At 38.5% G+C, this 19,398-nt stretch overlaps 1 protein-coding gene across 19 annotated transcripts in view; it reads right to left on the minus strand.

Moving 5' to 3' along the window:
* Positions 1-275: 275 nt before the first annotated feature.
* The window catches only part of MITF (melanocyte inducing transcription factor), a 235,441-nt gene continuing 216,318 nt past the window's right edge, over positions 276-19,398 (minus strand). For 12 of the 19 annotated variants that reach the window (XM_061396402.1, XM_061396414.1, XM_061396401.1 and 9 more), the window contains 4 exons: positions 19,016-19,090; positions 13,240-13,315; positions 9,601-9,748; positions 276-3,868 (listed from right to left, as the gene is read on the minus strand). In XM_061396402.1, coding sequence (XP_061252386.1) covers positions 3,467-3,868; positions 9,601-9,748; positions 13,240-13,315; positions 19,016-19,090 — 701 coding nt within the window. In that variant the 3' untranslated portion in view covers positions 276-3,466. The remainder of the gene's footprint in view (positions 3,869-9,600; positions 9,749-13,239; positions 13,316-19,015; positions 19,091-19,398) is intronic. The other 7 variants (XM_061396403.1, XM_061396415.1, XM_061396404.1 and 4 more) reach the window with 1 other exon arrangement.

Below are 19,398 nucleotides of genomic sequence, written 5' to 3' on the forward strand. Positions count from 1 at the left end.
GAACTCTTGGCATTTGGGACTTTAAAAACTCCCCAAATTCAGGATGGGGGAAAAAAACTGGATAATTACAGTTCATCTGAGTGCAAGTCATAAAGTAATCAAAAAGTAGTATCTTAGAGTGGTATTTAAAATAATTTTTTTAAAAGGTACTTACCAGCATTTAAAAATTTTTCATGCAATTTGTTAGTCATTAAGTCCGAAGAACTTGTGCACTATTTTTTTGATAAGGCAAACAATATTCAAAATTCACATTAACCAAACACACTGGCCACCACTATGTGAAAAACCAAATGCTTTAATGAGGCTATCAAGAACAACAGTTCAATTATTTCATTGGATACATTAATATTGATCCATAATATACAGTGCTATGGACCATACAGAAATTATTGCTGCATCCAACAGCAGGTGACTAGTATGAACATTACAGTACCAAGCGTCCGCAAGAGACAGTCATTTGTCATTTATTTTTTCAAGAAATAGGGTTTTTTTTTTAATATACTGTTATCAACATCAACTTTCCCCAGTGCATTTTTTAAAAAGATTAATAAGTGCATTCCTTTGTGCTTTATTTTATATCTTTTAACTTCCTATGTATTTATTTGTTCTTATTGCTTTAATATTTTAAAACAACCAGAAAGAACTCTGTCATCCTATGTATGACCAGGTTGGTTGTATGGTTTTTTGGCAAAGTCAGAAGGTTTGGTATTTCCATTGCCATACTCAAAGGCAGGTGTACAAGTTTGGCATTTTGGTTACTCCATACGGAGGCCCAACCCCGAGTCACAATTGTGCACTCAGGGATGGGGGGAGTGGTGTGGACCATTCTCCTTGTCACAAACAGTGAACCCAAACCACCACCTCTTGGCTTAGCTAGTCCCTAAAACATATGCACACTCTATTTGGCAAAAAAGAAATAAATAAAACCACCCCCAAGGTTGCAGCATTCTCCTGAGCTTGCTCACCTGTCCCCTCCCAGAAACTGTCTGTTAAGAAGGGGATGGAGAAACAGGCGATGGTGAGCTCAGGAGCTGCGAGTGTCAGGGCAGTGGTGCAACATGCCATGCTTTCTTTCAACAAAGCTTTCTATAAGTTGGCTTAACCCTGGCCAAATTCCCTGGGCCATGGGTGAGTCAACCTTACTCTATTTTTAAGAACTCTCACGATCAGCTAAGGAAAACCAGCATCATACCATTGCAATCTTTGACTTTTGCACCCAGCTCCCCTCCCCCCATATAAATATGAAGAGAAAAAATAGACAATGCTATGATTGTATCAATGAACACTATGGTACAATTAGCTGTTCATGCAGATTTGCATCACTATTCTAGGAAAAGAGCTATACAATTAAGAGGGGTTGAAAGAATGGGAACTAATTTTCCCTACCCCCTTGAGTCATAAAGCTATAAAACTGATAGCATCATCAATGTTTCCAAGGATTCTCATTGCCCAACGTGCATGGGAACTATGCAGTTGATTATTTTCATGTAAGCCATCCATTCATATGTCTGACAATCACTCCTTCCCCCTGAACCCTTCAATACCCATCACCAATTCACATTTGACATTTAAACTGTTTCTCTTAAAAAACAAAAACAAAAAAACCCTCCTGAATAAGGTTTCCTGATGAAAGAAGTTGGCACTCTGTCACTAAAATATATTCCATATTAAAAATATCTGAAGGAAAACTGGAAGCTCTTCTATTGTCTACATAGGCACCATGCTACACGTCCCTCTTGATTATAGATACCATCTTGAAACTTTCTCCTACATTACAGTTCAGTCAGTGCTAGAGACTACTGCTATATTTAAGGCACTTCATTCTGAATGGATATGCTTTATGCCACTTGCTATTCAATCGTAGGCTGCTACTGAGAAATTCCATTCAACAGCCTGCCTCTTAACACCATATGTCATCTGTAGAAAACATCTAGGCCTGATAGAATATATGTAACACTACTGTTATTGCATAGGACTATACAAGTAGATAATGCACTGAAACTAACTTTACAACATTGCTGTTTGTTAAAACATTGTTATCAAGTAACAGTAATTGGCCAATACAGTATTTCTCTCTTTAAAAAAACATTCAGGTTTGCTGAAATAAACCCCAATTTAAATTACCATAACAGGCATATTAACGCTATGGTTATCATTCTCCAAGAATATTGCTAGTTTTATATCACTAAAAATAAATATGTAAGTTGTTTCTCTTTTGAAAGCCAGTTTTAGCCTATTTATACTACACCTTAAATGTGTGGAAAAACAGTTCTGAGTGAGACTGTAATATACAAAATATTCACAAAGCTCTCTTTAAATGCAAGACCTTGCATAAAAGTTTTCTTTCATGTGTGTACAAAGAATGCAGAAAACCACTAGTGAGTTGTAAAAATATTGAAAACTTGCCATTTTAAGATGTATTTTCTTACAAATTAATACAAACATAATGAAAATAACAATGATAATAAAGAATCTGTACAAATCAAATGAACAGTAAAACATAATTTAAAAATAAAAATAGTAAAGCCAATTAGAAATGTGCCCAGTTTGGTTTTCTTATCAAAAGTGAAATTGAGGAAAAAAAAAAAAACAACTTTCAGTGCTCCTCAATATTTTGCTTTGAGAGGACATTAATGTCCATTTCAAAATAAAATATATCTCATGAAAAATTGGATCACATTCATTGATGAGGAAAACTGTAACAGAGCACAGAGTGAAGAGCAAGATGAGACTCCATGTTTCAGAGCCTTGGCCTATATCTCCTTTCAATCCAGTTGCACCTAAGGTATTGGTTGTTTTCTAACCAGACAATCCACATGAAAATGGCTGCATTTTTTTTTCTTTTACAGAATACAGTTTTTCTTTAAAGAATTTGCAGTATAAAGACTAAATGATGCTAAAAGGGTACTGTATCTTTAAGGCAGTACCAATGAATCGATACATTTACAAAATGGAAAAAGGTTAGTATGGATTCCTTTTTTCTTCTTTTTTTCCCCACCCCTCTCCTCTCTGTCTCTCTCTGTCTCTCTCTCTCTCTCTCCCTTTCACTCTCTTTCTTGTTTGGTTGCTTTACATTCTTTTAGTTAAACTTTACACTTCATTTCCAAGGAAGTTGCAGGCATACAGATAGCAAACCAAGTTTCCCCTGAATAAAAACGGACAGAAATTTTTCTGACGCCAAAATCCTCTTGCTCTGAAAGCTAAAGTCTGGGTGTATTCAGTTCACAGATACTGTACACTACCGTACAATACTTTGGAGGCATTTGTAGTTGTAAAATAGAATATACAAGTCTGTTTCACAAAATTCTAAAAATAAAATATATCCTGGGCTATTGATAAAGCATGAAAAAAAATTTTTTTTTCATATTAAAAGAAAATGATCAAGAAAACCCCTTTCAGGTAAATTATTAAATCTGCTGATCAAGAAAGGAAGCAGTTTGTGAGAAAGCAGAGCAGGGAGAATTTGCTAGCAAGCGTGTTCGGTTTCTTCCATGCTCATACTGCTCCTTCGGCTGCTGGTTTTGGATGCTCCGGGGGACACCGAGGAAAGAAGTGGATCAGTTATGCCAACAGGAGAAAGGGTATCGTCCATGAGGATGTCTTCCAGTTTGGACCCCATTTTTGCAGGGACGCTGTAGGCTTGGCTGCTCTCGGTCCCAGCTCCGAGGCTGTTGTTGAAGGTGATGGTGCCGTCTGTGAGATCCAGGGTTGTTGTACACGTGAGGTCTGCGTGATGCTGGAGGAGGTCTTGGTTGCAGTTCTCAAGAGCGGGTTCCTGCTTGATGATCCGACTCACCAGATCTGGAGAGCAGAGACCCGTGGATGGGATAAGGGAAAGTCCGTGAGCTCGAGCCTGCATTTCAAGTTCCTAAAAGGAAAACAGAAATCAGACACTTAACAAGGTGGTGCACAGGGGATTTTAGGACAGTGAATATTGAACATGATATTATAATATATTATAATGATGGTTATCTGTCACTATGCACTTGTCCAAACTCAAAGGATGTGTATCGCTAACAGTCAATCCTTAGGTCAAGTAGTGATAATGCTGTGTCAGTGCAGATTCATCCACTGTTAGAATGTCTCACTCTGGTGGGGGGTATTAATATCAGGGGAAGCTATATATATGCAGGAGTAGGAGGTATATAAGCAGAGACATTACTTTGCCAACAAAGGTCCGTCTAGTCAAGGCTATGGCTTTTCCTGTGGTCATGTATGGATGTGAGAGTTGGACTGTGAAGAAGGCTGAGTGCTGAAGAATTGATGCTTTTGAACTCTGGTGTTGGAGAAGATTCTTGCAAGTCCCTTGGACTGCAAGAAGATCCAACCAGTCCATTCTGAAGGAGATCAGCCCTGGGATTTCTTTGGAAGGAATGATGCTAAAGCTGAAACTCCAGTACTTCGGCCACCTCATGTGAAGAGTTGACTCATTGGGAAAGACTGATGCTGGGAGGGATTGGGGGCAGGAGGAGAAGGGGACGACAGAGGATGAGATGGCTGGGTGGCATCACTGACTAGATGCATGTGAGTCTGAGTGAACTCCGGGAGTTGGTGATGGACAGGGAGGCCTGGCGTGCTGCGATTCATGGGGTCGCAAAGAGTCGGACACGACTGAGCGACTGAACTGAACTGAACAGTGTTTCCATCATATCATATCAACACAGAGCCAGGTCTCAGATGGTTACTGTGACTAAAAAGGAAAACAAACAAAAAAACCAAGTCCTGCATGAAAATAAATGTGGAATGGGAAAGAGGGTAACAGTGTCCAAAATGACTCCAAGGCTGGAGAAGCCTGCCCCAACAGGCACACACATCTCACTGGTAGTAACATGGTTATTTAAAAATAAAATGAAAATATGATTTTTCTTTCAATTTATACATTTTATCTTCTCAAATGGTTACTAAATTGTTAAAACCTAACAAGGAAATGGTAGGTATTTCTTTGGCTTAAGGTGCAATGAAAAAGTTACTTGTGATAGTAAGGGCACTGGGAACAAATAGAATAATATTTGGATAATAATAGCATAAGTTATGACAGTTCCATATAAGTAACTAAAGTCACATCATTTAACCCATCTCATCAAGGCAAAGGGAGTTATTTTATTTTAATTCCACAAGAAAGTTCTTATGTGTAAGAGGAACAATCTCTTCCTACAACTTTTTCACATCCTTCCTACTATAGACTGAATTGTGTCCCCTCCCCAAAATGACTGTAGAAGAAAATGGCAACCCAATGCAGTATTCCTGCCTGGAAAATCCAATGGACAGACGAGTCTGGTGGGCTCAGGGGGTCACAGTCCATGAGGTCGAAAAAGAGTCGGACATGACTTAGCGACTGAAAAACAATCACCCTCAAGTCATACATAGTGTCTTTAAAGAGGTGATTAAGTTAAAATGAGATCCTTAGGGTGGGTGCTCATCTAATTTGTATGAGGCGCTGCAAGGACACAGAGACACAACTAGGGAAAGCCTTTCAAACAAGCTCCTTCCTGTCTCCCTTCCTGAGTATCCTTAAGTGAAATTCCCTCAGTCGTGTCCAACTCTTAGCGACCCCGTGGACTATACAGTCCATGGGATTCTCCAGGCCACAATACTGGAGTGAGTAGCGTTTCCCTTCTCCAGGGGATCTTCCCAACCCAGGAATCAAATCCAGGTCTCCCACATGGCAGGCAGATTCTTTACCAGCTGAGCCACAAGGGAAGCCCAAGATACAAGAGTATCCTTAGATCCTCCGTAAAATGAACCATATAGACGACAACTGACCACAAAGAACATTTGCTCCTATGTGCCAATGCTATCTTCCTATGTTTTATGATACCACAAAAATAATAGACTATGTATCTGAAGCAAGTCACCTTGCATCAGGAGAGAAGGCAAAGGACACAACAGGTCAAACCTCTCAACCTTTACCCACAAGCCTAGAAACACATGTCATGTTCAGCCTGTATGAAAGGCTGTCTGATCTGCAAGGGCATCCTCTAGATTCAGTACAAGTGAGAGACAGGAGTCTGAGATGTCACAACAGTATCTGCATATTCCTTCATGTGATTTTCAGGCACACAAGTGTCCCTGGGCATCATTTTAAAACCATGGGCTGTTTAATAATAAAATTCCAGTCCCAGTGATATTAAGGCTTCATGGTCTTTCTTCTGTGAACATTTCTGCATGCATCACTTAGGGTGAAAATGAAAGGAATCCCTTAGGCTCAAGCTGATCACATGCACTGCTGTAAATCTACACCCACATGATAAAAGCAGTGCCCCCGCACTTGTAGTATGTCTTAAAAAACAAAAAAGTTGAATGAATAGAGGCACACGTCTTATTCTAATCTTTTGTTGTTTAATTAAAAATGTTTACCAGCCAATTAAACTTTTACTTAGATTGTTAAATAGTGTGACAAGTCTCATCTAGAAAATTCAGGTTCACTGCATGACAGAGCTTTCCTAATTAATAATGCTTTCCATGATACACAAAAGTTCTAAAGGCTGCTTCACTGGCACTGGAAGAAACCCAAGACATAGTCACCATGCAATTTCCAATTCATATTTTTCACAGTATTTGTATTTGACATGAATGGATATATTTGGAACCTAAGCGACTAAACAACCATAATAAAGCATCTGGGCACAACCTTTCACCAACCAATCAACATGTAACTTTATTTCATATGCGTTTCTGTTTAAAGACATCTTGTTTACAATAGTATCATTGATGTATTAAACCTAGCCTCTCTTTCAGAACAGTCATTATATGTTAATATTTGTATTGAGATGCAGATGGTGACTGCAGCCATGAAATTAAAAGGCAAAAAGTAAGAAAAGTAATGACCTTGGAAGAAAAATAATGACCAACTTAGACAGCATATTAAAAAGCAGAGACATTACTTTGCCAACAACAGTCCATCTAGTCAAAGCTATGGTTCTTCCAGTAGTCATGTATGGATGGGAGAGTTGGACTATAAAGAAAGCTGAGCACCAAAGAATTGATGCTTTTTAACTGTGGTGCTGGAGAAGACTCTTGAGAGTCCCTTGGACTGCAAGGAGATCCAACCAGTCAATCCCAAAGGAAATCAGTCCTGAATATTCATTGGAAGGACTGATGCTGAAGCTGAAACTCCAATACTTCGGCCACCTAATGCAAAGAACTGACTCATTGGAAAAGACCCTGATGCTGGGAAAGATTAAAGGCGAAGGAGAAGGGGATGACAGAAAATGAGATGGTTGGATGGCATCACCGACTCAGTGGACATGAGTTTGAGTAAACTCCAGGAATTGGTGATGGACAGGGAGGCCTGGCGTGCTGCAGTCCATGGGATCACAAAGAGTCGGACACAACTGAGCAACTGAACTGAACTGAATACTTATATAAAGAAATAACACATTAGTATGAGTTGCTTTTAAAAATGGGTATATATACAAAGTGTAAGAGACTAAAGACCTGCGGCTAATTACTGAAGAGAGGGAACATAAAGCAAGCAGCAAAAGCCAAAAAAGGAAAGAGGGTAAGGGGGATTTCCAAATGACACATAACCTCTGTTTCACTACCAAGATTCTAAAATGCTCTCCCGAGAAGAAAACCATCTTCTGCCTCTCTGATCAGGGACTGAAGATCACTGCAGTGAAACAAGATGTGACATCTAGAAATGTTGACAGTGTTGTGGGGCATTAACAAGATCAGAGATCATAAGTAATCCGCTCTGTTAAGTAAATGTAATGTTGGGGTATAAACACCACTAGATAGCCTTTCAATTGCCATACTCTGCATTGCTATTCCACAATTATTTGCACTGGAAACATGAAAAAAAAAAAAAAAGGAACCATTGGTATATGGCAAAACTGGATACAAGTAGGTCCATCTACCCAAGAAGAAGATAAACTGTCATTAATCCTTATTCGTTGGTTGTGTTCAAAGTAAGCAAGTAAAGTAAAATGACTCTTGCCAACTCCTTTAATCATAGGCAAAAAGTCAGTTTTTCTTTCTCCAAGACAGTTTGAAAGGAAGTTGCATCTTTATATTTAGTATGAAAAGCCAAGCGACAAAGAACTACCAGGAGATGATATGCAAGGGGTCCCTCATCTCATGCTTACATTGGTATGTATGCTCCCTCAATGGAATGACGTAAGAAGTCCATGTATTATTAAAATCACTTTTCTCCCTTTAAGAGCAAGTTAAAGATACATATGGAAAACTTCATTATCTGGAACAATTTCCAAAATTTATATCCTGATAAGATTTTCAAGGTGTCCCCAGGTCCCCTATAAACATGAGCTTTGACCATGGACTGTGCCCCCTTCAGTACTAAGACACCTTTGTACTTAACAACTACTATGAGTTGTCATGATTTGCAGTAGGTATAGCTATGGAGTCAAATCTGTGCCTCCCCCAGCAAATTCATATGGTGAAACAATTCCCAATAGGATGGTATTTGGAGATAGGGTTCTGGGAGATGATTAGGTCACAAGCAGGGGCCCTTCATGAATGGGATGAGGCCCTTATAAAAGAGACCCCAGAGAGATCCCGCAACCCTTTTGTAGTGTGAAGTTATACCAAGAAGGCAGCGATCTATGAACTAAGAAGCAGGAACTCAGTCCCACAATGAAACGGCCAGCATCAGATTTCCCAGCCTCTAGAACTGTGAAAAATAAATGTTTCATGTGTAAACCTTTCAGTCTGTGATGTTTTTTATCACATAAGCATGATTGGTCAAAGACTGTTATATGCTACAGAGTTGCTATGAACACTGAATTAGTGAATGCTGAACCATTGCTCATGGTGAAAACAGAGGATTACTTTCCTGCAAGCATCTGAACATGAGCTCCCCCAGTGGTTCAGTGGTAAAGAATCTGCCTGCTAAGGTTTGATTCCTGGATCTGGAAGATCCGCTGGCATAGGAAATGGCAACCTACTCTAGTATTGTTGCCTGGGAAATCCCATGGACAGAGGAGCCAGACAGGCTACAGTCCATAACTTAGCCAAAAGAGTCAGACGCAACTTAAAACTACGATAAAGCATCTGGGCACAACATTTCACCAACTAATCAACATGTAACTTTGTTTTATGTGTCTCTGTTTAAAGACAACTTGTTTACAACACATCATTGACTCATTAATATTAAACTCAAGGCCAAGAAGACTACAACTCGTGCCTGAATGAAACATATCTCCATAAAGCACATCACAGCCTTGCTGTGCTCAGAAAGATGAGAAAGCACTTCAGGGCCATGCTCACAGGCCACTTTAAATAGCGAATCACCCCAAAACCCCACAAAATGTGAACAACATGACACTGAAAACACAGCAAAAAGGACACCTGTTTATAGTATGAGCTGAAAGAAGACGACAGAGCATTGTTCAACCGTAACTCGGAATAAACACACCAGCTAAGTCACATTTGCCACTCTGCACATCTGTGAATGAGCATGTAAATACCACAAGAGGCGATTTGGGGGTTTCAAATAACTTTTTTGCACGGAAGTAAAAACACAAAATAGAATCCACAAATAATGAGTACAGACGGTCTCACGTAAGTCAGGCCCCTTATGGCTCATTACACCCCATTTTCTCCATCTCCAGTCACCTCCACCCTGTGCACGCCGAGTACCTGTATTCTGAGTAACAAGTGCCGGTTGGCGTGCTCCAGCTTCTTCTGTCTGTTTTCAAGCTCTTTCGCACGTTGCTGTTCCCGTTGCAACTTTCGGATATAGTCCACGGATGCTTTTAAAATGGTTCCCTTGTTCCAGCGCATGTCTCTGGAATGAAAATGGAAGGAAACAAGAGAGTTTTAGTGTTGGATGCTCCATGAAAATTCAATATTCAGAGCATTCAGTTTCTCAAGATGAAATAACAATTAGACATTGAGAGTCACTGTCATTGACTGAGCGCTAGTCATGTGGTAGACACAGTCTACTCAAATCTTCTACTTCATCGTACTTCAACCAGACAGGCGCCTGGCAAAGGAGGGCCACTGGGCATGTGCTGAATCAGAGATGATTCAAATAGCCTTTCATTCCAGAACTACATGAAGGCAGAGTCAGGACTTAAATTTAGGTCTGTTGATGACAAAGTCAATATTCTTAAACACTATATTCAATAGTTATAGCTTTCTAGGATTATAAAATTAAAACAGAGTAATATACAGTTAAAAAAAATTCTGTGAGATCCCACTACTTAATTGTATGCATCATAAAAGTGGCATCCTTGGGTTTTATCACGAATATTCATAGGCCGGTTATAAATTCTCTCAGTCTCCATGTCCTCATCAATAAAATGGTGATGCTATGCTTCTGTGAGCAGCCCCATAGGTATGTTGCTGGAATCAAAGTAGACACTTTATATGAGTATGCTGAGAAAAGTCTAGAATACAGTTTCAACAATGGAGCAGGCGCTGTGCTAGGATTCAACATCATAATTACCACAGCTACCTTTAAATAGCATTTGCTGCCTGACAGGTACTTTTTAAAGTGGTTTAATCATAACAACCTCAACTGGTAGACACTAATATTATCCCCATTTTATAGATTGAAAAACAGAGGCATAGACAGGTTAAATAATTTGCTCTAAGTATACAGCTAGGAAATGGTCGAGCCAGGAAGCCTGGAGAATCTGGAGCCAGACTCCATCCCTAAACCACCTTCCTCTCAAGAGACTGAGTCCTCAAATCAACTAGACTAGATAGAAATAGTCTGCTCCCTGCTCCCCTCCTTTTTTTTAACAGGTAAGAAAAATGAAATACTTGGGGAGAATTTCCTCCCCAAGTCACACATCTAACAGGTTTTCTAATTCAAACGCAGGCAGCCTGAGCTTGGTGCCTTTGGATTTTTAAACACTATTGTTCTAATGCATTCTTATATAAGAACATTAAAAATGCCATTAAGGTGTAGATAAGGTGGGTGGTTTAGTAGCTAAGTCATGTCCGACTCTTGCAATCCCATGGACTGTAGCCTGCCAGGCTCTTTGTCCATGTGATTCTCCAGGTGAGAATACTGGAGTGGGTTGCCATTTCCTTCTCCAGAGGATCTTCCCGACCCAGCAACTGAACCCAGGTATCCTGCATTGCAGGCAGATTCTTTACCAACTGAGCTATGAGGGACATCCCATAATCTATAGCTGATAAAATATCGGAAGTATCAGCTGGGATGTGTGAATGGAGGAACATTACAACAAGCCACCAAGTAATTGATCCTCACATGGCTTAGATGGAGAACAAAACAGAAGCTCTCCCATGAGATGCTGAGTTTACAGCCCCTGGAGAACTCCCTGAGGCTGATCCCTGGGATCCGGGCACCAAAAACGGCAACCCAGGGAGGTGTCCTGAGATGCTAAGAGTGAGCACAAAGCCAACCTGTTCAGGGCTAAAAGGAAAACAACAGACCTGCCTCAACAGCCAGAGAGAAATAAAATTATAATGAAAGATGCCTTCACTAGGCCAATAAGGTGAGAAACCCGTAATTAAACATGAAAGCAGATGCTCTGGTTTTAAGAGGTGATGATTCTAATCACTTGGGCTTCCCTGGTGGCTCTGATGGTAAATAATCCACCTGCAATATGGGAAACCTGGGTATGATCCCTGGGTTGGGAAGATCCCCTGGAGGAGGGCATGGCAACCTAATCCAGTATTCTTACCTGGAGAATCCCTATGGACAGAGGAGCCTGGCAGGCTACAGTCCATGGTGTCACAAAGAGTTGGAACGACTGAGCAACTAAGCACAGAATTAAAATCACTTACCTTGGGTTTCACCTCCTTGTGAGACCCAATTAATTAATTATGCTTTGGGGTTTTCAATTTTTTTTTTTTTTTTTTGCAATGAGAGCAATCCCTTTTTTTTTTTCTCACACAGAAGTGTAAACAGATCCCCAAACATAAGTCACTAAAGGCAGACCTAGTCTAGGGTAGGAGAGGGTGTGGGGCTGAGACTGTGATCAGCTTGACTATGTCTCTATAGCAGCCCCAAGGTCTGTGACAGAAACCTGGCTTAGGACAGAACAGATGCAGTCCGCTGTATCTTAAAACAATGCCTACAATTAAAGATTGTTATCAGTTCAGATTATAAACACATAAGTATTCTAATACAATAAAGAAGATATGCAAATAGAGGCTTTCACTGCAGCCCCATAATTTCATAATATGTTGCTAAAGAGATCCATGTGCTGCAGTTTAAAAGAATATGCTAAAAAGTGAAAGCTGATAAAGAACAGGAAAATGGGAATTCAATTTCAACTATCATGCAAGACTGACTATAGGAAATGAAGGTCACAGCCCCTTCGTAGGATGCATTTGTGCTGCAGAACTGAGAATTTGAATGTTTTGAGTTTCAAAACGGCTTTCCTTGAAACCTGGGAAAGTGAAATGTTGATGATGGAGACTTGGCTTGAACATTCATCAAAACCACCTTAGAATGGGCAATGGTTTTGTCACAAATTCTCTGACAATAATGTGAATAGCAAATTTAATAAGCCTTGCATGAATAATGCTTGATTTCATCTTTACATTTTATTAGGTAGCTAAAAGGTCATATTCAGAGGCTAATTTCATAGAATGCCTGTGGGAGCCATTAAAATGTATACATCTTCGAGCCCTTTACTTCAAATGGGCCAATTTCTAATGGATAAAAATTGTGTATTTGTTGTCCTATTTGCTGACATTGCTGGTAGGAAAATTATCTTTACAACCGTAATCTCTGAAAGAGTGCATTAGAGACTGGAAGCTGAAATCCAAATTAGCTGACCAGTGCTTATAAGAGGATTAAAAATTTATTTTTTTCCCCTTGATTGGTAAAACAAACAAAGGGCATAAAATTTGGGGGAAAAAAACCTGACTTTTTATCTACTGAAGATTGTTAAACTGGAAATCTCCAATATCAGCTCTCAGTGCCTATATTATATGAGTTTAAAAGCAAATAAATAGCCAACAAATCTTGCTTTATCACCTACTGAAGTCTCTGTCCAGTATGAACTGATAATTTTTTTAGTAGTTCAGTGTTTGTCAAAGAATCTCAGATTTCAGGAAGCCACCTTCCCACCTCCAAAGCTGAACAGCTCACGTCCAATAATCTTTTTGAACAACTCAGTTCACTTCTCTTGAGATTTTAGTTTGATGAACCAACCAAAAGAAACGAGCAAGTGGTATGCATAAATGAAACCAAAGGAAGAAGGGATACTTCTTTAGTTTTATCTGCACACTTTTTACAACATATGAAAAAACATTAAGGTACGAAAAAATATATGATGCAATTGTACTCACGGATCATTTGACTTGGGAATCAAAGTACCTAGTTCCTTAATGCGGTCATTTATGTTAAATCTTCTTCTTCGTTCAACTTCAAAAAAAGAGCACAGGAAAGGGCTATTAGTAATGGTGCCATATACACATTTAGCACATCTCATTAAAGGCATGTGTGTATTATCTCTGCTTGGTTGGGACAATGAAAACCTGAATCTATATTTCCCAGTTACTTTCCTGGTTTTGGTACTGAGGTTAAAGCCCTTTAAAAGATGAGCCCCTTTAAAAAATGAGCTACCTTAGTACAGAGCTGTATCATTTATGAAGCCCTGAGATTATAATTTCTCATTTGACCCTAGTAACTCTTGAAATTGGAGCTACCATCCTCAGTTACAAATGACAAAACTACCTAGGTGATATCAGAGAGCTGACGAGGACACAATAAGTGGAGAACAGCCTGACGCAGTAAGTGGAGAATAGCCAGTACTCGACCCTGATCCTCCAGCCCAGGGGCAGCAAGTTTTCTGCAAAGGGCCAGATAGTGAGCTCTCTGTAGGCCAAACAGCAAAAATAAGCATATAATTAAGTACCTACACAGCAAAAGAGAAAACAGATTTCCATAAATTTTGTGTTGACAAAATTCAAAATGTACTAATATTAACTGAACGCTATTTTCAATGATGCAAGTTTACTAACAAGAATCACTGGATATTGAAACTTGGATTTTATATAATTTTCACATATCATAAAATATTATTCTTCAGGCATTTTAAACCATTTAAAAATGTAAAAAAACATTCTCAGCCTACAGGCCATACAAAAATCTTTGCTCCAGTCCAGGAATACCCAACAGAAACATAATGTGAAACTACTAAAAACTAAAGTTTCACATGTAGTTTTTAGTTTTCCAGCAGTCTCATTAAATGAGTAAAAACAAAGAAGTGAAATCTACTTTAATATTTTTATTAAACTCAATATATCAAAAGCATTATAATATCAACATGTAGACTATATAAAAATTTATAAATATTTAACATCCTTTTATCTGTACTAACTTTTCAAAATCCAGTGTGCATTTTATACTTGCAGCAACTCACAATTTGAATTAGGTACATTTCAAATGCTCAACAGGCAGACATGTCCACTGGCTACAATAATGAATAAAATAATCCTAGAAGTCAAGCATCTTCAACTATACTATGCATCCTAACAGCATTCTTCTTTTATAAATCCAGTTGTACGTTCAACTGAATAATCATCTTCTTGGGGGAAGGGGAGTGAAATAGTAGGCATATGACTTAATAAATGTTTTAAATTTACCTAGTCTGAAAAGAAATTCCAAATAACTTAAAGTCTAATAAATTGGATTAAAGGTATTAATATTTTACTTTGCATATACAAAATCTAATATATATTTATATTTGACTCACTAACATTCTACATGCTTAATAAACAGTATTATTCACTATTTTCTCAATGCATATTACATTTTTTTCTTAGCTGAGTGATTATTTCTAAGATTAAATCAGTTATGCATAACACAGTGTTATCATCAGACTTTTATAAAATAGAAATAGTTAGGGATAATCACTGGCTCTGAAGAAGAAATTTTTGGACCTCTGATCTAGCTAACTTCTTCCAAAACTCTGAAGCGTGACATGTTTTCTTTTTCCAAGCATAAAATATTCATAAAAAATCAAATATTACTGAAATATATAAAATGAAATAAAAGTCTCTAATGAACCTGATGCCACCACTGTAAAATTTGTTACATATCCTTGGTGATTATTTTTATGTTCTAAGAATAAGCACACACGTGGCCTAGGGGTACACCCAGGAAACAGATCTTGAGGCTCTTCTTGATCTACATTCACTTCCTGGTAACCTCATTTAGTATTATGGTTTTGAATACCACATATACAATGATGACTATAGTATTTGCAGCCCAAACATCTCCCTGGAATTCTAGACTCATAAGTCTACTACTAGAGACTTAGGAAGGTCATATGGAAGTCCTCCATATAAAGGTCCAATGGGCAGCCCTGACCCTCCAAACTTCAGCCCCTGATCTTCCTTTTTTCAATAAGCTTCACCCATGGGCTTTCTTACCTCACTGTAACTCCATTTTCCCAGTTACTTAGAGCAGAAACTTAGAATCAATTCTGTAGCTCTATTTCTTTCACATCCTATACTAAATCCATCAGCAAAATCTGCTGGGTCTATCTTTGAAATATTTCCAGAAGTTGTCCACTTGAAATCCCTGCTGCTGCCTGATAGAAACCATCAGCTTCTCTTGCCTGGATTACTGCAGTCCTCCCAAGGGGTACTTCTGCTTCACCCATGCTCTTCATTCCCTACCCCCATTAGTCTATCTACAGTGCATAAGCTGTGAAAACATGAGTCAGAGCTTGTTAATCTCTTGCTGAAAACCCTTCAATTGCTTGCCCTTGAGGTGTCCTCCAGGATCTGGGAGTTCCCATCCCTCTGATTTCATTTCTCTTCCTCTACTCCTCTGATCACGTTTTATTGTGACTCATCTGTGTTCCTCCTATCCTCAGCTGCATGAGCTTCTTGCCCTTCCTCAACCAAATCAGACACACTCCCCACTTTAGGACCTCATATTGCTGTTCCCCCTGCCTGGAACACTCTTCCCCCAGATATCTGAAAGGCTCTGCCCTCACCCTCCTCCAGTAGTGACTCAAATTTACCTGTGAGCCCTCCCTGACTGCCTATTTAGAAGGGACCCACCTCCTCCCATGCCCATCCCAACACTCTACTTCCCTCTCTGCACTCTGCCTCCTCATAGGACTTTCTGACATCTAACATCTACATATTTCATTCATTCATTCATTCATTTAATCATACAGCTGTCTACCATCTAACACTTGCATGTTTCTATTTATTTATATATGCTTAATCATTGATGTCTTCCAAGTACCCATATGAGCCCAGCACACACTAGGCCTCCAACAACCATGAACCGAATAAAGTATAACATCACTAAAGCAGAATTACACGAAAACCCATTCTGCATCTATCTTTTCTCACTTAACAGTGTACTGTTGACACCTATTATCATCAACATTTGTATGTACTACATTTTATTTTTAATTCAGTGCCTCCCCCCAACTATATTTTTACTATAAAAGTGATATCAGCTTGAAAAAAATGGCAAAACATGCCAAAGTGTGTAAAGAAAAAAGTAAGAAACAACTCTTCACACCATCCAACATCTATATGCCTGAGGAAATTGGCAATGACAAGGCTGACTCCTAGATCTTCTAAATACACACACACACACACACACACACACACACACACACACGCATACACAGAGTGTTCCTTTTACATAATGGGATCCTATACATATCATTGTGCTGTTTTGCTCTCCTCATTCAGTAATTCGTTGTAGACAGATGAAACAGACCAACACCATTCTTCTTAAGAGCCACTGAGTGTCCTTTATAAGGATGTACCATAATTTATTTTTTACAAATCCGCTACTGATAAATATTTAGACTATTCCCAATGTCTTTCTTTTTCAAAGTATAATGACTACTTTTGCTAGTGGTCGCATGTACTTTTTATTCCCCTTACAGTACTTAGCCTGTGCTGAAAACACCATCTGCATGAAGCTGTTTGCTCACCCATTCTGTTTGCCCCTGACTCACATGTAAGCTTCTCAGGATAGGAGACAAATCTGTCAGTCTGGTTCACCTCTGTAGAAAAGTGCCTTATACATAATGGGGCTCAAGAAGTAGCTATGCATGAATAAATGAATGTAATCTTTAGCCCATTTTGTCAGAAACTCTTACAAGATAAATTCCTAGAAAAGGAAAGGCAATGGGCAAGTGAACCTTGAGTATTAATTTCTAACGGTTCAATGAAATCTTAAGACTGCTTTATTGTCCTCAGAGTTGGAGCTGATAATGTTTGCACTTTACAGACAGCCCTGAACTTGAGAGTCCAGGTGACAAAGTAAAGGCAGATACTGTTTTTACCAACATCCAACTTAGTTTTCCACATTTCAGTTTTGGAGAAGCTTTAGAGACTGCCTCATTATCTGATTTCTAATGTATTTTAAAAGAAGAAATATCTTAGAGTAAAGTTACTTGGAAACCAGAAGAGACTTTAGAAATATTAGTCAAAATCTCTTGGTTAATAGGTGAGAAAAGTTTCTTCTAAGTGAAAGGGTAACTGGGAAGAGCAGGATCTATTCAAAGAAAACACACAGACACAACCGCCTTCCCCTAAGGACTTAGCAATTCCATTTCTTAGAATTTACCCTGGAGAAACTAACTCTGCTGTACACAGAGAGCCATGTCTGCAAATGTTCGCAGTGGCACTGTTTATAATAGGGAGAAACTGGAAACAGAACTAACACTTAGCAGTAGGAGGATGACTAAATATCACAAGTCACATGTGGAGCACCATGCAACCATTTTTTTAAAAAGTAGATAGATCTAGAGAAGTAATAGCAAAAGGTCTTTAGGACACACGGTTGAGTAAAAAACCAGGCATCTATATGAGACTATTTGTGTTAAATCATAGACAAAATCATTCTATTATAATCTCTGCATGCATAAAGGTGTGTATTCTTAAATACACAGGAAAAGGTTGCTAAGACAAACAACAAATTGAACAAAAAAACCAACAATGATTATTTTTAGAGCTCAGAGAAGAACTGTGAGCTTATCCTATCATTTTTACATGGACAAAGTGTTCATACATAACTTCATCCTTAAAAATCAATTTAGGAAAAAGAGGACAGAGGATCTTGAGATGAGAAGTTCACAATTTTCTACTTCCAAGTCCAATCCTTTGTTTCTTGCAGCCTCTTGAACTTGCTTATGTAATAAAAATCTTGAATTTTCATAGGAAAAAGCATAAAGATGTGATCAAGAGTAAATTAAGCATGTAAGAAAGTAATTTTAAATGTTAGAAGACTTCTGTTTTTTCTGTTTTAATGCTTAATTATTAAAAAAATTTTTTTTAATTTTTATTTTACAGTACTGTTAACCTTTTAAAAATCACTTCCTCATAGAAAGTTATACAACAAATGGCAATTTTTCTACTGATGCTTAGCTGCTGCTGCTAAGTCGCTGCAGTTGTGTCCGACTCTGTGCGACCCCAGAGACGGCAGCCCAACAGGCTTCCCGGTCCCTGGGAGTCTCCAGGCAAGAACACTGGAGTAGGTTGCCATTTCCTTCTCCAATGCAAGAAAGTGAAAAGTCAAAGTGAAATCGCTCAGTCGTGTCCGACTGTTAGTGACCTCATGGACTTCAGCCTACCAGGCTCCTCCGTCCATGGGATTTTCCAGGCAAGAGTACTGGAGTGGGGTGCCATTGCCTTCTCCTATAGAAGACCTTTTTTAAAATCACAGTTAAAGTCAGAAATTTGGGAGGCTACCTCATCTCACTCAATGACTCTCCTCCAGATGTTTCATTTTTTTTCTTTTAAATCTCACTGGAGAAGGTGATTCCATAATCCCCTTTTGTTAGTTAAGTTCCAGTGCGAGCAACTTATAATTGGGTAGTCAGGGATCAAAATTCCCTCTTACAAAAAAAGGAAAAAAACCAGTCCTCAAGATACTGAAAACAAGTGTGTGTATATAATTCACTTTAATCTGAGATTAAAATATGAGGCAAAATATATACTTTGGACTCTTCAAAAAACAATTTTCTTCCATAAAATATACCTTTAACAGGTAAAATCAATTTCCCTTCAAAATGCCTGGAAACTTTTTGATATAAGGGGGAACATCAACGCCAATGTAATAAACATAAAACCAACTTACTCAAGTTGTGATTGTCCTTTTTTTGTCTCTCTTTGGCCAATGCTCTCGCTTCAGACTCTGTGGGAAAAATACACGCTGTGCACATGAATGAAGTCATTAGAAACCAGAACTTTTCAAGGAACACAGTGGTGTAAATTAAAAAAACACACTTCATTGTCTAAACAAATGGATGTTTATCTGACTTAACTATAAATAAAAACAGAGTTTAAAAATTTTTAACTTTGAATCAAAGACTTCGGTTTTTTTCAAAAGCAATATATATCCAATAAATGCAAACATTTAGCTTCTACAAAATGGTAGAAGACCAGTAACAAAAATGTCTGACAGGCTGGAACGACAGACAGGTATGAACAACAAAAAAATCAATAACCAGAGATTATGAG

This window comes from Bos javanicus, chromosome 22, assembly GCF_032452875.1.
Source record: "Bos javanicus breed banteng chromosome 22, ARS-OSU_banteng_1.0, whole genome shotgun sequence".
NCBI classification, from domain to species: Eukaryota; Metazoa; Chordata; class Mammalia; order Artiodactyla; family Bovidae; genus Bos; species Bos javanicus.